The 26,596-nt window shown below is 38.8% G+C and overlaps 1 protein-coding gene across 3 annotated transcripts in view; it reads left to right on the top strand.

Annotated features, from left to right (window-relative positions):
- The window catches only part of LOC136871866 (E3 ubiquitin-protein ligase RNF123), a 320,579-nt gene that overhangs the window by 138,939 nt on the left and 155,044 nt on the right, over positions 1-26,596 (top strand). For 2 of the 3 annotated variants that reach the window (XM_067145510.2, XM_067145509.2), the window contains exons 11-12: positions 4,996-5,293; positions 25,808-26,103. In XM_067145510.2, coding sequence (XP_067001611.2) covers positions 4,996-5,293; positions 25,808-26,103 — 594 coding nt within the window. The remainder of the gene's footprint in view (positions 1-4,995; positions 5,294-25,807; positions 26,104-26,596) is intronic. The other variant, XM_067145511.2, reaches the window with a different exon arrangement.

Here is a 26,596-nt window from a genome sequence, read left to right as displayed (position 1 = left end):
GATGACAGTAATGCTGCTGCAGCCGTCGAGTTTGCAAGTAAAGCCACATCATGTCAAATAAAAGAACAAGTGTGAGGACTCCTTGAGTTCAAGCGTGGCCCACCAGGCAGCGCTAGAGTGGGCAAGGTCCACAGTACCGATCATCTGGTCTTAGGGATGATGCCTGAGAAAACGTTTTACTCCATAACTGATAAGTTTTTAGATTTTTAGATTATGTCTTTTGCTTGTAATTTTGGCTAGGCTGATTATGGTCCAAAAAACGGACCAAAACTAGTACCTGTTGTTATTATTATATTGTAATGTTTTGATAAACATTAAATGATTTTAAGTATTGAGAAGGTGGTACAATAAAATTTTGTACTCATTTTTAAGTTAAATCTTAACTCAATATGGAACCCAACCATGAAGTTTATTACTTTTAAATGATTTCCTTCGTCCTGAAGAAAAATTGGCACTTCAGATAATGATAAACAAGTCTGGGTATTATATCCATAATAAGTTGAAGACAACAGCCAGCTCCTGAAGGATCTTCTTCTTCTACTTCTTCATGTGCCATCTTCTAGCAAAGGTTGGCAGTCAACATGGCGATCTTGAATTTGGATGCAGCGACATGAAACAGAGCCATTGTGTCCAACCCATACTAGTCTACGAGGTTCTTCATCCATAGGGTTCGTCGGCTACCAGGACTCCTACGTCCTTCTATTCTTCCTTGTATAACAAGCTGCAGGATTCTGTACTTATCATTCCACATTATATGGCCAAAGTATTCTAGCTTGTGCCTTTTAATTGTCAGCATGACTTCAGTCTTCTTTCCAAGTCAACCCAATACCTCGGAATTCCAGATTCTGTCTATCCATGAAATGTGAAGCATCCGTCTGTACACCCATATTTCAAATGCTTCCAGTCTTTTACAGAGGGCTTGAGTAAGTGTCCAGCCTTCCATTCCATAAAGTAACGTGGGAAAGACATAGGCACGGACCAGACGGAGCCTTAGGTTTAGTTGTAGGTTGCGGTTGTTGAGCAGTTTCTTCATATGCATGAAGATGCTTCTCGCATGTTCAATGCAGACCCATATTTCTTGGCTGCAGTCCCATTTCTGGTTGAGGTAACATCCTAGATACTGGTATTGGTGAATCCTAGTGATGGGTTCATTGTCGAGAGTGAGCTGCACGTGGACGTCTTGCCGTTTACTGACGACCATGAACTGGGTTTTCTTAATGTTTATCTTCAATCCTCTGTTATTGCAAGCAATATTCACTTTGTCTAATAATACTTGAAGGTCTTCTGCATTGTCTGCTAGCAATACCGTGTCGTCAGCATAACAGAGGTTGTTTAGACGTTCCCCATTGATAATGATGCCTATGGTAGACGGTTCTTCCCGAGCTTCTGCATGGATAGCCGCTGAGTAAATGTTGAAGAGTAGAGGCAATAATATGCAGCCTTGTCAAACACCACGGCACATGTCTATTTCTTCTGACAGGTTTTCCTCAATCTTGACTGCTGCTTTCTGACCCCAGTACAAGTTGGTAATAATCCAAATATCTCGAGTCGTCAAGTCCGATGTTCTGCAGATTTTCCATCAACTTCCCATGCTGGACTTTGTCAAATGCCTTTTCGTAGTCTATGAAACATGCATAGACATCCTTGTTCATTTCCAAGCAATGCTGGACAAGTGCTTGAATACAGAAAAGTGCATCTCTTGTCCCAAGACCATTCCTGGATCCGAACTGTCTTTCAGTTTTCACTTCTTCACACTTAGCACGGATTCTGCAATGAATGATTTTTAAGAATATCTTTAGGATATGGCTCATCAGACTGATAGTTCTATGCTCTTCGCATCGTCTGGCATTTGCCTTTTTGGGGAGAAAGATAAAAGTGGACCTAAACCAGTCTTCTGGGATTATTCCAGTTGAGTAGATTTTGTTGAATAGCTCTGTCAGAATACTGATACCATTGTCGTCCAGGAGTGTGAGGAGTTCTGCATGCACTTCATCAGGTTCATGGGCCTTTTCATTCTTCGTTTGGCAGATGACACGCCTCACCTCGTCCGTCAAAATGGCAGGATCTGTGTTCACCTCGTTCACACCATGTTCGTTAGGTCTATCAACATAAAAATGATATGGAAGCCTCCACGTTATCAATACAGTGTTTATTTACTATTGATTACAGTAAATCCAGTACCGGTTTCGACCCCTATGGGGTCATCCTCAGCTGTCATATATCAAACTAAAGAATTGAATTTAATCCATGAAATAGCCAGACAGAATGGATATAAAAAAGAAATGATCAACAAAATCATAAACAAAATAAAAAACCAACCCAAAACCAAGTTAACCAGAACCAAAAAAAGCAAAAAAGACTACGTACTATTCACCTATAACAATAGGTAAGCTCATAGGTTACGTTAGGTCTATCATCGTTGAACAGTTCTTCTATATATGACTTCCAGACCCTGAGTTTGTCAGTGATGTCAGTCACAATGCGGTTCTTATCCACCAGAACATGATGCCCTCTATTATGATATAACCCAAGGATCAACTGATTTTTTTTCTATGGAATCCACAGAATCAAAAAATATTTCGCCCAACTTCGATTTTGAGTTCAGTTTTCCATTAATTACTTTATTGGCGTAGAAAAGTGTGTCGCATACACTTTTTGAAGGACGTGTTAAAAACTGTTCATTGTTGCTTGAACCATAGTCTTTTATGTCATTGAGAGTTGTAAATTTACTTTGATTATTCTCACGTAGAGAATGGACACATGGGACTTATCTCAGTTGAAAAGTCTTTTGGCAAATTAGGGAAAATGGGTGGCACTGCTCCTGGATGTAATTTTCATCTCACATGAGAGATATCCACGTTTTCACGATTTACTATAAAATTATCTGATTTTACTATCAAATCATCAGAGAAATGATCATGACAAATTCTGCTATTACGCGTTAAATCAATATCCTTCCGTGGTATAGCTCTTGCTCATTTTTCAAATTGATATCTATCCTTTGATGGTGAAAAAAAATTGCTTATCATAAACTACACTACCATAGCCTGACTTACAGCCAGGCACAAAACAGTATGGCATGCTGAACTATTAAATTAATCAAGCCGCACAAGATACATGGCTGAAGTACACAACACACAATGAACTGAGTTTAGGAGCTGAAGGCAAAGGACATTCAACTTATTCACTGAAATATCTCGCACAGTAACATCTCTTGCACTTTTCTATATCCGGCTTGCTGGAACTATAGGAGCTCGTGTTGGATATAATCGCTTGCAGTGCTTGCAGTGGTGGGACCACAAACCACCATGCTATAATGGCTGAGTCCTCACACTTGGTCTTATATTCATCATGGCCACAGTAGAAATAGGCAGACATGATGAAAATTAGGCGTTGGTGTGTAGAATCCATTACACATCCACAACACTTTAATCAGTTCAACGTGTCAACTGCTAATGCACACACTTAACTTAGGTCATAACAACAACAGCAATAATAATAATAATAATAATAATAATAATAATAATAATAATAATAATAATAATAATAATAATAATACAGTTCATCTCATGCCAGGCAGGAAAATACTGTCTTCAATGAAACCTGCAGGTTGATTAAAGAAAAGCTCTTTTACCTAGCTGGAATAGCGCCGTCCTGTGTATGTAGAAAAGTAGCTGCCAACAAGGAGAGGTTTAAATTGGAACAGAACAGCATCCACCTATGCATGGACATAGTTCTCATCAGCAACGGCTGAGATCTGGGAAGAGCTTCCTGAGGACATCTGAGGTGCTTACTGTCTCATCAGAGAGGGCAAGGCTGGAGCTGTGGAAGAAGACGACCCCTCACCTCCGTGGATGGATGCCAGCAGCTGAGCAGTTACCACCTGGACATAATGAAAGCTGGCTGGTGTGGAATTGTCAGAACAGGCTGCGATCAGGAGTGGAAAGATCCAGGGATAACTTGAAGAAATGGGGGTTCATCACTAATGATACAAGGTGTGAATGTGGACACGCACAAACCACAAGCCACTTGCTTCAGTGTCCTCTGTGCCCAACATCTTGCACAGAGAATGATTTGCTACAAACCACCCTGAGTGAATTGCAAAATACTGGGCTTGTGTAATATGATCTTGCGTGTTATATTTTGTATACTTCAAACTGATTTGTACATTAACTGTAAATTTATGTATTTTCGACTTGACTATAGTAATAATACTGTAGGCAGGAGTGTTGACCTTATAAAGAACAGTCACCATCACCAGTAATGTAGCCCTTGAGACTTTTTGAAAGAAAACAGGAGAGAAGTCATTAATGACATAGAAACTCATTTTGAGTGGGTTCAAATCCCACCATTGGCAGCTCTGGAGATGATTTTCTGTGGTTTCCCATTTTCACACCAGGCAATGTTGGGACTGTATGTTAAAGGACATGGCCCCTTCCATCTCAGTCCTCCCACTTTCCCATTCTTGCATCACCAAAAAACTTTGAGTTAGTATGATATTAAACCACTAGCAAAGATAAAATGTTTGTATGATATGATATGAAATGAATTTTGTATATGTAGACTGCATACTTGAACTTACTTCGGATTATGCAGTAAAATGAAAGAATTCAGTGGTTGTATTTCACAGCATTAGCATAATTATTGGCATTGGTGGTCAAGGTAGAAAGTCATTTGCAAGTATTGAACAGTGTCATTTTTGTTGTGGCTTGCCAGAAACTCTTCTAGCAGAGAAATACCAGTACTAATACTACCATTAGTTATAATGCTACAATTATTTCACAAAATCCATATAAATATGAAAAATCTGTAATAATCAGCAGGCAGTTGTGCACTGTAGGCTTTACTCATTGCCTCCAGTTTGTTCCATATATAACTTTCTCAAGGTTTTTACCGATATGTGTAATGGTTATATGATGTTCTAAAAGTTATCATATTTAATGAGATGTATAATAATTATATGGTATTCTAAATGCTATCTTATTTTTTTTACAGACTATGCCACTTCTTCAGACACCTCTTCCAATAACGCTGTGCTGTTTTCATCGTCTTCTGGTTACTTTTCGTTCTTTATGGGAAAAGGAAGTGGCCTCACATTCTGTTGTGGTTCCGTCCCATGTTTTCTATGATGGTTCAATTAACTACTACAGTATAGATCGGCTGGGTGGTGTTCTTTCACATCTTAATAAAACTCTTCGAAGTGAACTTATTGAAGCCCTAGGACCAGAGCATAGTGTGATCACAGCCTTAGATTCTGCACCTCCAACTCATGGAATGTTGACTGCAGATTTAGGTATGGTTTCGTTCAAAACAGAGTCATGACTAAGTGAATGCTGTATATAATCATTATCTGTCAGTAATAATCATCCCTTCTAAATTTCAAAATTCTTCTTGCTTAAATAATTGGGTACTTTACTATTCATCTCATTCATTTGTAAAGGCTGTTAGAAAATTACATATGTACACATGCATGCACACACACTTTCTGATCTGACCCTTTAGGTTTCTTTTCTCCTTTGGTGTATGTCCTGTGTTCATAATCTTCTTTTTTGCTTTTTAGCTCTATCTGGCTTTCTTCTTATCCTATACTTCCCACTTGAAGACCAAATACCCATCAAGATAGTCCTTTAAAGTGCATTGATGCCCAAATCATCTGACTGCCACTGTGTTACTTTCTGTTGTGCATTCTGATATCACTTCTTGTAAAAAATAATGTACATCTACATCTACCCTCCCATCTGCTGATGCAATAAGAAATGGGATTCATTGTGAGCATTAACAAGTTAGCTTTTATAGTTTGATATACAGTATTTCAATTTTTTGTTGTTGAAATGTAGTTTGTTTGTCTTTCCAAACTCATAGAACTGATTTGTATTTACATATTTTAAAATTATTTTTTCACAGATTGTTGATACAACTCAAATTTGGGGTTGGCGAATGGAAAAGGTCATTCTTTTTACCTCTTTACAAACATTTTCACTAGGAAGTTTTTTCTCTGGTGTGAGATCATTCCACAGCTGAGCGGAACAAATAAAGAAGCCACTTAAAATTAGAGTATTAAATGAATACAACTATATTTACATAATATTCACAGGGTCTTTTGTACGTAATCAAGTAATTCTACTTACAAACACATGAATCCCCACATATACACTAGCTGGACCAACTCACTCATACAAAAGTACAGTCTCACACACTCAGGATCACAAAAACTTTCATCTGCCCTCCCACACATACTGAACATTCACACAAACAGATTACTTTATGTACAGAAGTATTTGTTAAATATACATTCCTTTTCTTACAAAAAACATTCAGTAGGAAGTTCTTTTTCTGTGGCGAGTTCATTCTACAGCTGAGCAGAACAAATAAAGAAGCCACTGTCATACTGTTCTTGCAAGTTAAGGAAAAGGGTTGATGTGAATGTTATCTGTGAGGGATTTTCTCAGAAAAGCAGTACTATATCTGTTCACAGAGAGCTGTTGTGGGAGGCAGTGACCTAGAACTATTTAAATGACTGTATTGAGCAATTAGCCTGTAACTTTACGGCTAAATTGAAACACTAAATCTGGGCAATGAAATAACATATTAATTTGAATTAAATATAAATAACAAAATTGGACGCCACCTGAAAAAGATTGACACAAATAATTGACTCTGTAGAGCATGAAAGAACTCATTCTCCCAAGGCGACGGTCATCAGGCTGACGAGGCTCCAAACTTGCTTCATTACCTTACCTGCTGCTATTTAAGTCTGAAAATAAATTTGGCTAGCATGCCAGGTTTTTCCTTGCTCCACCAATGAAAGATTTACCACAAGTTTCACTACATGAAATTATTCCTTTAAAAAAACAATATCATGTGATGAAACCAACTTGTTTTGCCACTTATAAGAATAAACATCCACAAATATTTACAATTTGCAAAGAAAACTGTACCTCATTCCGAAGGCCATGCTTCGAAGACGACTGTTCATTCTTAACCTTATATACATTAGCACAATAGCATCATCACTATGGAATCTATTTATCCCGGGTTATAACTGTATGTTAAAACAAACCCAGTCACCTTACTATACTCTGTTGACCAAACAACTTCACCATGTAAAAAAAAAGAACTTCTGTGGACTAGATGCAAGACAAATGCCACGTCAAATCTATCAAAGAACGTCCAAGCACTGAACACTTAGCCTACAATTTCTTCTAGCAGTAATCAGTTCTGTGCACAACACATTATCTTCAGATTACACGTATAAAACACTACCCATGTGCATTTCCTTGGAGAGGAATAATCGAGAGTCTGACTTTAAAAAAAGAACACTATGTAGCGTCTTCCGACTACTCACCGGGAACTTGTAATATCTGAGTAATGCACTCGTCATGACTCCGCAGTGCTACAGTAATCCAACCATAAAGAACATTTCTCACTTACAAAGAGTTTTTCCAATAGATGAATCTTCTTCAAATCACCAGAAATCACTGTTACACCTTTTGAGTACATCACGATATTTTTTTACCAATAAAACTTCAATTAAAGCATGGAGAATATGGAGAACCACTGGCATGCATGCCACCATCTCAACGTCAGTTTCTTAACTCTAGAAGCTAAAATGAATTTAACAACTCTTTTTGGGATATGATGATGTCGTCCATTCAGTCGAGTCTGACTTTCAGCAATTCTATGAATCAAAGCTCTCCAAGTTGTTTGGTTCCACACTGCCTCATATAGTTGCCTAAGGGTGAGTGCAAGTCTACTTTAATGGTTTCTATCCAATGTGTCCTCTGGTAGCCAGGTTTTCGTGTTCTGGTGATCATATCAGGTATGATTGCTTTTTCCAAGGAACCTGATTGCATATCATGGTCGAAGTGTGCTAGTTTAAACTTCATAATCTTACCAACCAGTGACATGTGGCTTGATGTTCTCTAAAATGGCCTTATTGGTAAGTTTTGCATTCCATAGTATTCGTAAGAGCCTTTGCCAACAACAGGACTCAAAAGCATCAGTGTCCAGTTCTCATATTGTACTTAACCCTCTTAGTGCCACGCCTATTTACAGTGGGTATGCTAAGAATGCCACCCACTTTGTAACCCTCTTAGTGCCACGCCTATTTACAGTGGGTATGCTAAGAATACCACCCGCTTTACGGCCAAATTGCAAGGCTGAACAAGATGAACCATAATTCTCCTAATTCTAAATCCAGATAATGGATTATTGTCCCAAATTGCTCAGAAAGTTTTACTATATTGATATTGATAGCAAATTATACCAACTAAGGTCACATTTGGGGAAGAAAATGTTTTTTCCTGAGAAATTAGCATGGAGCAGATTATATTTTTCAAGTTCAGACCTACAAAATTTACCTGAAATACTTAGGTACTCACCTAAGAAAGATGTGTCAGGATGTCTTATGATGTGTACTTGCTCATAGTCAGATATAAAAGAAACCCAGGATATTCTGCCAAGTATTATTGAAATTATATTAACACTATCTACAAGAAAATCATGTACCTACATATTTACACTTCTTCAGTCACTACCACTTTTAACACTTGTGAACCCCCAAGCATAATGGGTGGAGCCCCCTGTTTGCACTTTACGCACTGTAAATGGGATCTCTTTACTGGTCCACCATCAGAATATTGTTTTCAAGTTATATCCGTTCATCACACTTGCGTCACACTCTTGGAGGACTTGGATCTGTCGAATGTTGTGCTGGAGATGAGGTTCTTTTCTGACATCCACTCATTTTTGAGTTCAAGAATAATGGAAGATGTAAATTTTAACCTCATCATTTTCTTGGTAGAGAAGTTTTCCTTATAGATAATATATGCATTCAGCACCATTCTTGTGAAAATTGAAAAGACAACCTTCTTCCAAAACTTGAGTGTCCGGCGCTTATCTAGGTAAGTGTATAGCATCATATCCGAATCAACACCCCCATAAATTCGTTGTACTGGTGTACAATTGTTGGTTTCGTTACCTCCTTAGGAGGTCTGTTCTTTCTTGGTTGGGTAGTAGTTTTGCTTTCGGCAATCGAATGCGTAGACAAGAGAAAAACTGGATGTATTTTTTATTTTTTTCTCCCGGTAGCCTGTTAGCAGGACCTCGTCCTTTCTAAAGTTCCTAGCCTCACCAATAGCAAATTTACCTTTCAGTTCTGAAGGGATATCCTTCCTGTTTCGCCAGAGAGTACCTGTGAAGTATGTGCCCTTAGAAAACAAATGCTGGGCCAGACTATCGTAGTAAGGAAATTGTCCGTTACCACATAATAGCCTTTCATTAGGTAGTTTACTATCGCTAGTAATTCGGTCACAACAAGAAATGCTATTCCATGTTTCTGTATATTTTTCCTATCGACATTGCTCTTTGCTCTGCAGTAGCAGAAGAAACCCAAACAATGTGAAATTGAGTCGCACAGCATCCAGAATTTTATTCCCCATTTGTGATGTTTTTTGTTTGGAAGATACTGCAACAAAGAGAAATGACATTTTGTTTCAACAAGTGATTCGTCTATGCTAAAGTGTTGGCGGGGAGTGTAATGGTGTCTGAACAGATTATTGATGTGATCCACAAGTGGACTGAAACAAGCACATAGGTAATATTTCTCATGGCCTGGTGGAAACAACAAATCATTATTCATAAGGTGGAAGAATTTCAATATTAATTGGAATCCGCTCCTTGAGAACATCTTTCAAAACCATGGGATGACTCGAGAATCAGTGTTCCAGTATGAAGATATTGTCGGTCTTCATACAGTCACTTATCTTTCCCTTAAACTCTAACAACACAGCGATAAAACCTTTAATTTCCTTTAGAGCAGGGCCTCTCAAACGCCCAAAATCTCACGCGTGCAGAGCGAAGCGCAAGAGCTCCGTGCACTGTGCATCGGTACCGCTCGGTGCCGCTCGGTATGGCTCGGATCAACGCTTCGTCTCTGGGCTACTCGGTACTCGGATATACTCGGCTCAACTCAGCCCGGATTTGGAGCGCTACGGCGCAAGTGGGGGAGAGGGAGACAGGCGGAGCGAGCGAGAGAGGTGTAAGGAAAGAGAGAGTTAGCGCTATTGCTCCAAATCGAGGAGTGAGGGGTCTGCACTCTGGTCAACCAAGCCAAGTCGTCTTTTGCACCGTGCACAGTGCATGCACCACGCGCATGCACCCTGAGAGGCCCTGCTTTAGAGTAACAGGCTGCCATTGCTTTACGCGGGAATTCGGCTTCAGTTGTTGTGCTGACCTCAAGAATTGAGTGGCATATCTATAAGTTTCTGTCACCATTAGCTGCCACAGAGCCTGACTAAAGAACAGATAAAAATACAAAATAGGTTTCGCATTGCAAGGTAGGACATGCTTTGGACCTGGATTTTCCAAGTAGACACGTGCAGGGTGATAACGAGTATCACTTCCTATGAAAACCTCCCGAAATACAGAGTTTTGGGGAGCATTACTGCTATTACCATCATCATCGTTATCGTTATCGTTATTCTCAGGACCGGCATTTGTTCCATCACTAAGTTCGGAATCCTTCAAGCTCTCAGATATATTCACAGCACTTACTTACGCAGTTCCCACCATAACCTTACTACTGTCACTGTCAGTCATTATTCTCAGAATCACTCCCATTAAAGGGTGAAGTGTTCAAATATTCAACTAACTCTTCATCGTTCGCGACCACATCACCGTCAGCATCATGCCTGGCTGCCATTTTCACTGGCTACTCAGTGACACTTCATAAAACATACACCAAGCTCAAGCACTCATAAAACCCAAACAAGCGACAGTCTGCATGCAGTAATGAAGATTCTGTGCTTTTATTATCCTACAACTGGGCAAGTTGGCTGTGCGGTTAGGTGCGCGCAGTTGTGAGCTTGCATCCGGGAGATAGTGGGTTCAAACCCCACAGTCGGCAGCCCGGAAGATGGTTTTTTCCTGTGGTTTCCCATTTTCACACCAGGCAAATGCTGGGGCTGTACCTTAATTAAGACCACGGCCGCTTCCTTCCCACTCCAAGCCCTTTCCTATCCGATCGTCACCATAAGACCTATATGTGGTGGTGCAACGTAAAGCAACTAGCAAAAATAGTATCCTACAACAACCAGTTTTTCCACCCATCAATGAAATAATACTCAGTAATTAGTGTTTATGAAGGCGCTAGGGAGAAGAGCACAATTGCACTCCCGGCAATTTTAACGGAATGCTTTAGTTTATTATGTCACCTATTCAGTACATTAGAAATTTTAAACATTTAGGAATTTATGATTATTTCCATATGAGACATGTTTGGCCCTTCTTTGAGGGCATCATCAGTCATAGTACTACCTCAAGGCATAAATCAGGTACCTGATTTGTAATTAAATTGTAAATACTAAGATATAAAATTGACATATTGCAGTGGGGAAGTCAGAAAAAAAAACAACAATGTTCAGTGATGATATAGATAAACATATATCAGCTGTTGGCTGTAAATTATCAGTTGTGAAGGATAACAGCGTCAAAATGTTAGGGTATGCCCTACAAAGGATGACTTAACATATTAACATGGGGCAGTTTAAGGGAAAGATAAGTGACTTGCACTAATAGGTAAGACCACAGGGTATTTTACAGTGTCCAGCAGCAGTGGTCCATATGAAGTATTGACGTTATATTATCAGAAATGTTGGTAACTGTTACACTGTAAAATACCCTATGGTCTTACCTATTAGTGTAAGTCACTTATCTTTCCCTTAAACTGCCCCATGTTAATATGTTAAGTCATCCTTTGTAGGACATACCCTAACATTTTGACGCTGTTATCCTTCACAACTGATAATTTACAGCCAACAGCTGATATATTGTTATCTATGTCATCATTGAATACTGTTTTTCTCTTGACTTCCCCACTGTAATATGTCAATTTTATATCTTAGTATTTACATTTTAATTACAAATTAGGTGCCTGATTTATGCCTTGAGGTAATAATAATAATAATAATAATAATAATAATAATAATAATCGTATGGCCTCAGCTACCATGTGCAGACATTTCAACTTGACGCCATCTGGCTGTCTGCTCGTCAATTTCGACGTTCCGTTTTACTCTAGGTCCCCACTAGATGGCAGACCGAGTAAACCGAAACTCTCTTGGGCGTCTATGGCTGAGATTTAATGAATTTTGTCGGGTAAACACCAAATGAAACAATTGAGTTATGCCTTGAGGTAGTACTATGACTGATGATGCCCTCAAAGAAGGGTGAAACATGTCTCATATGGAAATAATGATAAATTCATAAAAGTTTAAAATTTCTAATGTATTGAAGACGAGACATAATAAACTATTTAGCATCCTACATATGGTATCTTCAATACGGATCAATAATGATATTTATCAATTTTAGCAGGAGTCCGGAGGAGCGCGATTGCGCTCCTCGGCACTCTAAGGGTTAAATCACGGGAAGATCACATGGACTAATGTGTATTTGGTAGCTAATGTGATATCTCTTCTCTTCCAGATTGGGGACATAGTCACGATAGTGCTTTGATCAAGCAATTTCACAACTGCAGTCTGCACTTTGATTTTGGTTTGTCTCCTCTTCATTCAGCTTTATCCAAGCTGTACCAAATTCATCCGTAGTCGTAACTTTTGGTTGGTCTCCTCTTCATTCAGCTTTATCCTAACTGTACCAAATTCATCCATAGTCATAACTTTGGTCTCTATTATTGAGAGATAAAGGCCTATATTTTTCATTTTCGTCCTTGAGGCGAGAGATTTTGAGCTGTAGATTATCTTCTGTTTCTGCTAACAGGGTTGTATCATTAGAATATCTCAAATTATTTGTACTTCTTCCTCCAGTTTTCACACCAGTGTACAGTTCCTATAAATTTAGCTTCCATATAATTATTTCTGCATACGAGTTGAAGGAGAACGGGGAAAGAATGCAGACTTGACGGACATCCTGTTCAATCTTAAACTGTTCAGTGTCGCCATTTGTGTATGAACTGCTGCCTCTTGATCTGTATAGAGCGATCATATTAGCTGAATCAAATTTATGGGTAACCCCAATTACAGCAGGGCTTCCCATAATATATCATGCTCAATACAGTCAAGGGCTTGTCTAAAGTCATTAAAATGTGTGAAATCTTTTTTTCTGCTTTGCCCATGACCCGTGTTTCTGTATGATCCTCAGAGGGACTTTCAGCAATTACTGACATCTCCTTTCCTAGACAGTGGGATAAAGATTAATCCTTTCATTCTGCTTGACCAGGATATTTATTATTTGGTAACTGTTTCAGTGCCCATTCCACTTCTTCCTGGTTGATAGCTGGTTCTAGTGCAAACAGTTCCAGACTACCTGCTGGATCAGTGTTACCTTTGTGAAAATACAGCCATTGAACATAATGACACCATCCATTCTTAAAACTTTGTTGTGCAGTCAAGATCTTCTCAGCCTTACATCCATTGAAATTGCTCCTTTACGAGCACTAAAAAACAGTTAAAATTTTCTTTACCTGCATGAAAAGGTTCATAGTATGACCCTTCTTGGAGTCTCTTCAAATTGCTAGCACTGTTGTCTCCAGTTTATTTCCGTAGCTTTCCTTGTTGCCCATTGAAAATTGAGTTGTCTACAAAGAAAGCTCTGTCACCAGCTGCTGTGGCTGATCTTCTTTGATCTGCATTCTACAAAGTGTGTCCAAGAAGTATGGTGAATGGACTGATATTGCAGTGGCAGTGTGTGGTAATGCTGTATGCATATGTATGTGAATAGAGGGACATTTCGAAAAGCACCAGGTAGCGTTGAACACACGCAGCTGAAGCAGGTTAGTCTGCTGCAGCCAATCGAATGGAGTGCGTGTTAAGATTCTTGTCATAGTGCAATGAAGTAATGCATAAACATCAAGTTTTGTTACAAATTGGAAGAAAAAAAAAACTGTGACAGAGACACATGTGATGTTGATGCAAGTGTATGGAACAGAAGCCATAAGCAGAAAATTTGTTTACGACTGGTTCAAACGCTTTCGCGACGGACAGGAAACACTTGATGTGCGACGATCGTCCAGCTTACGGCTTCTGTTCCGTACACTTGTACCAATGTTGCTTGATTCTCCATCACCGTTTTCCACAATTTGTAACAAAATTTGATGTTTATGCGTTGCTCCATTACAGTATGACACGAGTGTTTACACACACTATGCTCTACTGGCTGCAGCAGACTAACCTGCTTGAACTCTGTGTGTTCAACACTATCTGGCGTTTCTCAAGACATTTAGCTATTCACACCCGCATGCATGCAGTGTTACCACATGTTGCCATTGCAAAATCAGCATTTCCAGGTCAAGTAACACACATTTACGAGAAGAAAATCAAAGGTATCATTATTTAAACACAATCAAAATAAAACCCTTAGAAGGCCAAACGCTGTTTAAATACATTGTTTAAAAGGCACATGCCAAAACCAATGTAAAATTGATACAATGTACTAGTCACATGTTAAGAAGTCCAAGCGAAAGGTGATTTATAATTAATTTATACACAGAAAAAGGTTATGAAATACGCTTGGCTTCACAGGGTTGAGATGTGGAGTCAAAATCAGGCTACCACATTTAAAATCTTAGAAAATACTGGAGGTTAAGAAAAGAAAGGGACATTCCTGCACCTTAAAGTGAATGAGATTACATAAGTAAAAAAAAAGAAAAAGTCTTACTAAAGAAATGGCTCAAGCTCCCCATTGGTGCTGGAGCAACATGGACCCACATCTGTTCTACAGCAGGCCAATCCAAAGAATGATGCCATGCCAAGGCAAACTCCATGGAAACAGCTTGACTTCACCCGGCAGAAAATGCAAATTCATCAGTAGCTTAAGGCCAACGAACTTGCAGGATTTCAAATTCATTTTTTATCAACCAATAACATTGATTTACAAAATTCCTTAAGCATTGAAAGGTTCTGGAAGCACCGGATGTACATCCTGTCCTCAGCACATGGTGTCTAGGCTGTTTTACAAGTACACTGTACAATTTGCACTCAGTACACTTACGAGTGGTTGCCAACTGCACAATCCTGGAACCATGGTTATGGTACACCTTTTCTTTATTGGTTTGTGCACATCCTGGCTAGCACCAAAAACCCATTGGTCTAACACATCAGGGATGTTTAGCAGAGAGCCTCTCAAAGAGAGTGAGCCCCTGCATATGGGGGTTCTATTTCATGTCAGCCATTGACCCATATTCTTTAGGATTTTCTATTGTGTGGTGGCTTGTCTTTATTGGTCTACGCACATCCTGGCTAATGACAGAAAAGCCATTCGTCTAACACATCAGAGGTGTTCAGCAGAGAACCCCTTGAAGGGATTTTTTGTCTTCTGCTGCTGCTTTTCTTCATTGGTCTGCATGCAGCCTGGCCAGTGACAATAAGCCATTGATCTAACACGTAAGGGTTTTTTAGCAGAGAGCCTTTCAAAGGGAGTGAGACCCCACCCGTGTCAGTCATCGGTGTACATTGTTGAGGATATTTTCTTCTTCAGTAGTTAGTAATGAAATCTAGCTCTTTTCTTTTCTTCTGGGAGTGACATCATATTCCATCCAATGGCAGTGGTAGTAGCAACATAAAATATGAAGGATGATGCACGATTATCAAACCTGGTTTGTAATTTCTGAAGCAATCTCTTTTCAGTTTCAACTCAGGTAATTTGTAACTGTTAGGTTTTCAGTCTGCTGAAACTAATTTTGATTAATAAATTTACTATCTGAAAAAGAAAACATATGATAACAGTATTTGTCGTAGGTACGACATCGTAATTGGTATAAAACCTTCAATTAGTATGGTTAATATAGTCTAATTATAGTTTATTTAATGCTAAATTATCTTTTGTTAAGTGTTAAGCATGACTAGTATATGGGTTCTCTGTAAATATGTAGTACAAAATTGTATAACCTCAAATATGTATTGTTTAACCTCAAAATCTATAGAGTCGAAAACGGTAGAAAATTCCATAATGTTCGTATGTTAAACTTATTGTACTATAATTTGGTGTATATGATGGGTTCTGGAAACTTACTGTAAGGTTTTATTATCCAGATACACGTAGAGACATTACGAATGTTGATCGACTTCTAGACGGTTGATCGAGTAGTATAAATATCGAGCTGTCAGTCAGTGAAGTCAGTTCTCAGTTCTAAGTTCGCGGTACTTGGTTCTTGGGACTCAGGCAAGTGATGGACTGGGAGTGACTGTTGGGCTCCGAGGTGGAGTCTGAGTTTCTGGACTCAAGTGAGTCAGGCGGTGAATTCAAAAGAGAGTATGTTATAGTGCGCGCGTCAGTGTTGTCGATATATATGTACTTGTCAGAATCGACTTCAGGGTATTCTGCTATTGAGTGTTGTATATAGTGTCATTTGCTACTGTGTAAAATTGTGTGTTGTGATGTACAGTGTAAATAAAGTAATTTATACAAGGAAGTGAACGTGTTCTCGTGTGATATTTATTGACGTCAAATAAAATTGCAACGTAGAACGATAAATTGATGACTGTAGACAGGACACTTCAAGACTCGGCAATGAAGATCTAACAAATGACCTTGGCGATGTTACGGAAAGTGCTGGCATCCCGAGGTTTCCCGACGGCTGGAAGCAAAGCAGACCTACAGGAGAGGCTGCGCCAGGATTTGATAGATGGCGAGGAGGACCCAGGTAGTTTCGACTTCGCAGTCACCTCGGAGGAAGAAACCAACGACCGGGTAAGCACTATGTTAGCACAACTAACTGCGTTGATTCAGGCCCAGTCCGAAAAACTCGAGGGTATTGAGGCCCAATACGAGAAACTCGGGCGGAAAATTGAGGCCCAGCCTGAAAAACTCGGGAGGAAAATCGAGGCCCAGTCTCAAGGAATAAAGGGCCAAATCAAGTCGTTTGACAACGAAGTACAAGCCTCTGTGGAGTCCGTAGTTCAAGGCCCAGTGGAAACAGCGAGTGCGCTGTGTGAAAGCACGACAGCTCTGGAGACACGGGTGAAGCCTGCAAGCAGTGATGGCGGCTCCGGCGTCATGCAGATGGCAACTCCACAGGACGACGGGATCATTGTAACGATGGTGGAGTCCGTAGTTCAAGGCCCAGCGGAAAAGCCGAGTGCCCTATGTGAAAGCACGACAGCTCCGGAGACACGGGTGAAGCCTGCAAGCAGTGATGGCGGCTCCAGCATCGTGAAGATGGCAACTCCACAGGACGACGGGATCATTGCAGCGGTGGTGGAGTCCGTAGTTCAAGGCCCAGCGGAAACAGCGAGTGCGTTGTGTGAAAGCACGACAGCTCTGGAGACACAGGTGAAGCCTGCAAGCAGTGATGGCGGCTCCGGCGTCGTGCAGATGGCAACTCCACAGGACGACGGGATCATTGTAACGATGGTGGAGTCCGTAGTTCAAGGCCCAGCGGAAAAGCCGAGTGCCCTATGTGAAAGCACGATAGCTCTGGAGACACGGGTGAAGCCTGCAAGCAGTGATGGCAGCTCTGGCGTCGTGAAGATGACAACTCCACGGGACAACGGGATCCTTGTGGCGACGGCAACCGACAAACGAGGGTGCCAAGTAACCAGGACACTAGTTCCGGCACAAAATCATATGCCGGTAGGAACGTTGAATTCAGCACCCCGGTAAAAGAGGAGACTCAACGGGACCAAGACCACGACGTGCAAGCCTCTCCCATGCATCACACCGGTGGACTGCGAAGACCCGTACATCCTGGCAGAACACAAAGGCACGACCAAGGGAAAAGTCAGTGGAGTATCGACTGCCACGTGAGGACCTGCGGATCATTGCTACGGAGAACAGGGACACCGTCAGCCAGACCCAGCGGATCCCCCATGCGAAGGTGGTGGCTATCAATTGAACTATCTAGCTGCGATATGTGGACTTCAACAACGCCCACGAGAAGACGGTGTGATTGAGGTAGTCTAGATGTAATTTAAATAGTGAGGACTAAGAGACGTAGAAATAGATATAAGGACACCTAGATATAATTTAAGACCTAGAGTAAGGAATGTACAGGGTAGATATTGAAGGTTTTAGAGGGGATAATTGTCGTAGGTACGACATCGTAATTGGTGTAAAACCTTCAATTAGTATGATTAATATATTTTAATTATAGTTCATTTAATGCTAAATTATCTTTTAAGTGGTTAAGCATGACTAGTATATGAGTTCTCTTTAAATATGTAGTACAAAATTGTATAACCTCAAATACGTATTGTTTAACCTCAAAATCTATAGAGTCTAAAGCGGTAGAAAATTCCATATAATGTTCATATGAATGAATAATTTGGTGTATAAGAAGGGTTCTGGAAACTTACTGTAAGGTTTTATTATCCAAATACACGTGAAGACATTACGAATGTTGTAGATATTTACATGTACATTTTTAAAGGTTGGAGGAACATTCGAGTACCCATTCGACTAGCTGGTCGATCGATGTTTCGAGTGTGTTCCATTAGTGTGTTGTAAGAACTCTTCCAGAAGTCTATCATTCTAGACAGTTGATCGAGTAGTATAAATATCGAGCTGTCAGTCAGTGAAGTCAGTTCTCAGTTCTAAGTTCGCAGATCTAGGTTCTTGGGAATCAGGCAAGTGATGGACTGGGAGTGACTGTTGGGCTCCGAGGTGGAGTCTGAGTACTGGACTCAAGTGAGTCAGGCAGTGAATTCAAAAGAGAGTATGTTATAGTGCGCGCGTCAGTGTTGTTGATATCTGTACTTGTCAGAATCGACTTCAGGGTACTCTGCTATTGAGTGTTGTATATAGTGTCATTTGCTACTGTGTAAAATTGTGTGTTGTGACTAGGGTTACCAACTGAAAATTTGCAAATGCAGGACATTGCTTAGCAGAAAGCAAAAAAAAAAATCGATAACAAAATTATACATATATTACACACAACTTTTTACAAAAGGAAACCTTACTTAATGATCAGTCCTTGCTGCAGTTCATTTCCTTGAAGCTGTATTTTTCAACAGAACCTACTTTTGAAAGAAGACGCTAGTTATTTTCTTGGAGTACATATTTATAAAATTCTTCACACGACACATCTTTGAAATTGAACTTCACAAGTAACATTCCTTTCACTGATTCTACCAACAAACGGTTCCTTTCCTTTGTCCATTGAGCATTTATGGAGGCATTGCTGCCTGGTATGGCAAAGAAAAACTGGCAAATGTTCAAAAGTTTAGAAAATACCTCAATATTCTGGCACTTATTAAAAAAAAAAAAACAGACCATTGTTGGTCTAGTGTTGTATCTTTATCCAAAGTTGAAGTTTTAGAATAAGCCCTTATGTTGCAGAACTGGTCGAATAATTTTGAATCATCTATTTCTACACCTTTTGACTGTAAGTACTGATACATGGTACAATATCGTCAAAGCTGAGGTCTTTAATGTTTTGAAGTTTCAACCATTTGAAACACTTGAATTCCTCTATAGGAGGATCCATTTATCCAAGTACTCAGTGCAGGTTTCATAGAAACAAGATACATTCTCCATAAACACTTCGCATTCTTTATCCAAACCATCTTTTGAAACTGTATTTAACATCTGTCTGACTTTAAGCGGAATGAATTGACCTTCAGGTCTGCCTTTCAATGAAGATTGGACAAATTCTAATAGTTCAAGCACTTCTACAACTGAATTATGTTCTTTCTCAAGTGACAAAATTTTATAGTGAAAAATGTGCATGGTTGAGGAAAGAAGCAAAAGATATAGCTCTGAAAAGTCATTTTCAAGGAAGTTTCTAATTGATCAAGGCACTGACTTCCTACCCTGAGAAAGAAAGTAGGATTTCAGAGCTGGGAACAATTGCAGGATTCTTTCAACTGCTGGATACAATGTTAACCACCTAGTCTTAGAATGATTTAAAAGCTGCAGATAATTTACATCAACAAATTCACAAAAGTCTTTCAGTTCCTGAGTGCGCACTGCATATAAATGAAAGAAGTTGAAAATTTTCATCACCACAGACTCAATATCAACAGGAAGAGCATCAGCTCCATGTTGCAAACAGTTATGTAGAATGTGAGCAGGACATCCAACACCTACTATGTTTTCATTCAAGTCTTTTTTGAGAGCAGAGAATACATTCTTCCCTTCCCTATGTGCAAGGCCTCCAAAATTAACATTGGCATTTTCTCCAGAAAATGCAGTGCATCTAGAAGTAATTTTTTTTTTTTGAGAGTATCTGAAATATAGGAGGAAATACATTCAGAACTTTCATTTGGACATGCTTGTAAATCAAGAACTTTTATGTGAATGCCATTACTTTTGTAATCAAAGAATTGGATGACAATTGGAAACAACTTTAGTGCACCACGATTGCTTGCATCTGTTCCTAGGCTAAAAAATGGAACTTTATTGTTAAGAGTTTCAATTATAATATCTGTCGAGTGAGGAGCAATAACATTATCTATTATGGCTTTGCCAACGGCCGTAGCCGTGTTGAAACACCAGATCCCGTGAGATCTCCGAAGTTAAGTAACATTGGGCGTGGTCAGGAGTCGGATTGGTTGCCACGCGCCGTTGGTGGGGGGTAAGGGAATGGAGGAGTGGAAAGGAACTGGCTACCCTACCGTACGTAAACTCCAGCTCATGAACACCTCTGCGGAGGTTCGGACCTGCCTTCGGGCAGAATACACCCTTACCTTACCTGATTATGGCTTCTGTTTTAGTTCTTGCACAGGTCAGTTTCTGTGCTACTTCAGAACATAAGAACATACTCTTATTCAATTTAGCTGTGCTGTCCATTGATTTGTACGACTGGTGATGGAAAACTGTATGAAATGACATTGTAGCTTCTGTGGCTTGAACTTTTTTATCATCTGGTGAATATTTGGGAGTGGCAAATGATAACATTGAACATGATATTGACCTAGTTCTCACCGTCTTTTTGTGTTTTTCACTGTTAACGTGTCTTTCCAAGTCACCAACACCTTTGTATCCGACATTAACATAACTATCACACACTGCACATTTCACTTCACTTTCACTGCGTCCGTGAGTAAAGCAAGGATACTTATGTTTTGGTTTATCCGAAAATTTACACTGTCTTTTTTTTAGATTCACTCCTTTCAGGTTGCAAAGATGACATACCGGTACGTAATAGGATGCAATGAGATTAATATTTCACTCCACTCGCTGCATACTCGCACTATAATTTACGGCGACAACCAGATAACCAAACATGATAGCTACAAATCATATGGCAAGCACATGTAAACTGTAGCTCTCAACACTTCCGGTTTCTCTCAACATAAACGTGGAAATGAAGAGCGTTGATTGGTTGATCGATGCCTGGACTTCAAGTTCAATATATCGTATTACTTATTATTACGTATTACTTATCGTATTACTTATTTCCACCTTCGGAAGTAGCACCCTGAGCACATGGAGTTGATGTACGATACAATAACATGCTGTCTTCAGCCTAAAACCTAAGTGAGCAATCTTGTAACGAAAAATGCTGGACAATGTCGATAAATTAGAAATGCCGGCCGGACATAACCAAAATTATTGAAAAGCAGGACATGTCTGGCAAAAGCCGGACGGTTGGTAACCCTAGTTGTGACATACAGTGTAAATAAAGTAATTTATACAAGGAAGTGAATTTGTTCTCGTGTGATATTTATTTACGTCAAATAAAATCGCAACGTAGAACGATATATTATACTTGAAAAAAAAAAATACTTATTTAAAATAGAATAACATGTTTTGTTCTTAAAAGATCATCATCAGATTCTATCAAATCACACTCAAATATTTATGTTTATTTCTGTTTAAATACTTGGGAAATTGAAATGTGGAACTTACCTCAACACACGAGAGGTTGCACCCGTTTTAGAACACAAGAGGTCGCGCAAAGGCAAATTGCTCACACTTAATATCCTAATGAGCTGCTATTTTCCTTCTGCAGTGAATGCTCTGATAAAAATATGTACCCTGTTTAACTGCCTTTCAACTAGTACTAACATAATTACCCAGTAACATTATTTTGTCAGTTTAAAAAATTAATTAGATGTTCTTGCAAAGTCTGGTAAAATTATGTGAGTTTTTAAAGAACGCGAGAGGTCGCGCATGAGCAAATTGCCTCAACGTTTGTATTTGTACATTTCAATGAATGATTTGGTCACAAGTCAAGATAAAACTACAGCACCACACTTCACTGAAAGCCACTATAAACCTCATGAACTTTATTTAAACTTTCTTGAAAATGCAGTCATGTAAGAATACACTACGCGAGGGGTCGCTAGAAGGCAATTTGCCGTGGCAGATGCGAGAGTGGAAGAAACCTTAAAACTACTCCAGAACGCAGCGGCCGATACACTGGCAATAATAAACGTCAGGCGGGAGGGAGGGAGGGGAGAGATGAAACGAGCGCCCTAAGCCCTACAGCGGCTAGCAACGAATATTTAAAATTGCCTCAACGTTTGTATTTGTACATTTCAATGAATGATTTGGTCAGCTATGACTTAGTCAGCTATTTACAAATTCAAACTGACAGTCCTTATAGGGATATCGATTTTACATATGTTTTCTCAATAGGAGTTAACAGAAGTGGAGCAGTTAGTTGTTATTTAAAAAGTGCAGCCAATTGCCGTGGGTGCAACCTCTCGCGTGTTAATGATGTCCTGCTTTGTCTCCACTCCAGTAAATATGCTGTACAAGTAATACGATGTAAGATTTCTGTTAATTACCTCTTGGTGTAATTTCGTTTACTCTGGGGGACCTTAATTCAACCTCTACCATGGTAGACTCCATTTCTTGCCACAGTTCATGAGGTTGCTTTTTCTCAGTCTCAAACATTTCAGATCTGTTCCTTAGCTTGATAGAATAGTCTCATGGAGAAGCAAGCTTCTATATCTTGCAGAATTTTACTCTGGTTTTGTCTGCAAGGAGTTAATCTGAGCCACAGTCTGTACCAGGAAAGTTTTTTTTTTACAATTGGCTTTATTACATTTTATAAATGTCATTTTCTTGGTCCGTATTGAGCTATCACATAATATTTATTTACAACATTTTTACAACAACCTTTTCAATACATTTTTTTTTTTTTTTTTTTTTACAAGTAGAATCTTTATATTAACATCAATTCAGTTGTTGGGACATTTAGGGCATCATCAGCCAGTTTCTCAAGTCAAAACCTTCAGTTTCAACCAGAATTCTGATTATAAAATTTTTATTAAAAAATTTAAACTATTTATTTTATGTTATTTTCAAATTAAAAGTACTCATTTGACTAGAATAACTACTTGTGTGAAGTAGAATGCATTGAGATAATGTTAATCCTTAAATAAAAGTTGTGGGATGCACAAGCTGACTATGAATTTATCACTTTAGCTAGTTATTCAAAATCAGTCTTATTGTTTAGTAATATGATGGTTCTTCCTTGGACACGTATTCTTGATGATACACTTCAATGTTTATGTTTGGAAACTCTTTTATTAAGGTGTTCTAACTGCTCCACTTCTGTTAATTCCTATTGAGAGAACATTTATGTAAAATATCTATCCCTATTAAGGACTATTAGTTTGAATTTGTAAATAATTGACTAAGTTGACCTATTTGATGTTGCATTCTCTGTTTCAAAGGGCAATTTTGTAACAGTTTTTTTTTAACTTAAAAATCATTATTTAACCTTAACTGACACGTTGTCAATCTCGTAACAAAAATGTTTTATGTACTCATTTTACTCATATAAATGTGAATTTACAGATGTGACACGAGATCGACAACATGTCAGTTAAAGACAAATAATGATTTTCAAATTTTGAAAAAAAACTGTTACAAAATTGCCCTTTCAAACAGAGAATGCAACACCAAATAGGTCAACTTAGTCAGCTATTTACAAATTCAAATTGACAGTCCTTATAGGGATATCGATTTTACATATGTTTTCTCAATAGGAGTTAACAGAAGTGGAGCAGTTAGAACACCTTAATAAGAGTTTTCGAACATAAACATTGAAGTGTATTTTCAAGAATACATGTCCAAGGAAGAACCATCATATTAATAGACAATAAGACTGATTTTAAATAACTGGCTAAAGAGATTAATCAGTGATAAATTCATAGTCAGCTTGTGTATCCCAGAACTTTTATTTAAGGATTAACATTGTCTCAATGCATTCTACCTCACACAAGTATTCTAGTCAAATGAGTACTTTTAAGTTGAAAATAACATAAACTAAATAGTTGAAATATTTTTATAAAAATGTTATCAGAATTCTAGTTTTAATTGAAGGTTTTGAGTCAAGAAACTGGCTGATGATGCCCTAAATAAGGGCAAAACATGTCCTAACAACTGAATCAATGTTAATATAAAGATTCTACTTGTAAAGAAAAATAAATTGTATTGAAAACGTGGACTTCTTCAAAAATTGTAAATAAATTGGCTTTATGTGTCACCGACACAATAGGTCTTATGATGACAATGGGACAGGAAAGGACTAAGAGTGGGAAGGAACCGATCGTGGTCTTAATGTACAGCCCGAGCATTTGCCTGGTGTGAAAATGGAAAACCATTTTCAGGGATGCCAACAGCGGGGTTCGAATCCACTATCTCCTGAATGCAAGCTCACAGCTGTGCGCTCCTAACCTCATGGCCAACTCATGTGGTGCACGAGGAAATATTTTTATGGAATGGACAAAAAGCTATTTCAATGTTGGCTACATAGAATTTGCAGACAAGGCTGTAATTGAAGTTAGTAATACCGAAGACTTTGACTGTTTTTTATTACCTTTTCATCTCGTTTTACATTGGATTAGTTTTATACTTTTGCAAAGCGAATCTGCTTAAGGGCTTTGGTACACAGACAGTTGCTGGGTAATTTAATATGGTAAGAATTTAAGTAATCCTTTTGATTTTCTTTGTGTTTGTTATATCTTATATCATTAAAGCCTTCATTGGGGTAATCAGTTGCAAGTATAGCTCATTTTCTTGTTTATTTATATATGCTGCTATTTCTCATGGGTAAAGGCTTTCCCACTATTTACACTCTGATAATATGCAGTGAACATATTCATTGAGAGGGTAGGGGTTTATAAGAGAGTGAGTAGGAAGGGGGGGGTAGAAGTTTGATAGGTGAGTGGCATAGCCACCGGCTTCTCACCAAGGCGACCATAGTTGGAGACCCGGCCAATGCAATAAGGGATATTTTAAATGAAGAGTCACATCCGTATGGTTCAGACTCCATGTAAAACTGGAGATCTCATTGATGTGAACACAGTGTCTGCAGGCACTTGCTTACTTTGTAGTGTACAGTGGTTGTGAATGAGTATGAAATGTTAGTCATTTAAAAAATTTACCTCTTTAAAGGCACTGTGTATTCTCATTTAATATGTTCACTATTTGTAATGCTTTAATGTGCTGGTTAGTGATAACTCTAGGAAGTATCATTGCAAGATATTTCGAGGGTGGATTATTTGTCTGTCTTAGAGTTCATTCTTTCAAGTTCTTAGTGCAAAATATAAAATCTCTCCTTTCCTTTCTTTGTCAGTATCATCACCATGTACACAAGTACTGGCTATAAGACACAACATTTTATTGTAGATGATGAATGAAACATTGAGTACCAAGAGAAATGTTACGACTTGCTCTGGGGTTCACATCTTGTGTGTAATGCGCTTTCTAATGACTCTTGCCAATTAGTTCTCCATAGTACACTCACCAGCAAGAAGTTTTATTTTAAATGTTTATAACTGATCATAGTACTATTTTTAAAATTATATTTTCATTCCTGCTAAGCATAGAATCAGATGTGTAAGAGAGCCTTTCCATGAGTGAACGGTGGTCATAATTGTGAGATGTATAGTCTTTTCAGTTCCAGAATCTGGTACTACCTTCATTGCTGGCCCTTCTGTGGCTATTAGTAGTGCAAGGACTGTTGATGGCCATCCTAGCTTCGTGGTTCCTGTTCTTGCTAGAATGCTAACTCAGCAGCAAACATCATCTGGTGCAATGCTTGTTGAACGGCTTCCCCGGATTGGTCCCAGACCTCAGGATAAGGTTGCTGGTTTTGGATGTCTTGACCCTGAAGCATCTCTTATTGAGCTCCTGGATGGACTTGTGCTTTTCTACCATGTGGCTGCCCACAAGCAGTTAGCCAAGGTTCAGTAAACTTAATTATTTCATGATTTTGTTTTTGGTTCTTGTATACTCTTAAATGAAAGGTGTTCCAGTATGCTTGAATTTCATCAATCTTATTTGCACTTATGCTGCAAAAAATAAGTGCCAGTTGGTAGATAATATTTACAAATTTTACTCAATACTGTACACCTGCTTGCTTGTTGCATGAACCTTATGTTATATGATGCATGTTTAAATGATAATTCAGTTACTCTCCAATCTCTACAGGTCATTTTTATCTACACTCCATAGGGATTTTCTTTTTCTTTTTCTTTTTTTTTTTTTTTTTTTTTTTTTTTCCAGAGAATAAGATCAGTTTAATATGGATATCATCTCTTCAAAAGTTTTGTCTTCAGCAGGGTAATGTCCAACTCATTCTTGAGTAAGTTACTCATTGAGAGACTGACATCCATCATCATGGAAGTGAAATGCTGTACCATTCTTCCATAAACTCTATTTTTCTCCTTCCTTGAGA

The sequence above is a fragment of the Anabrus simplex genome, chromosome 4 (genome assembly GCF_040414725.1).
Source record: "Anabrus simplex isolate iqAnaSimp1 chromosome 4, ASM4041472v1, whole genome shotgun sequence".
NCBI lineage: Eukaryota > Metazoa > Arthropoda > Insecta > Orthoptera > Tettigoniidae > Anabrus > Anabrus simplex.
The sequence above is the reverse complement of the archived record's forward strand: the minus strand, read 5'-3'. Positions and strand labels throughout refer to the sequence as shown.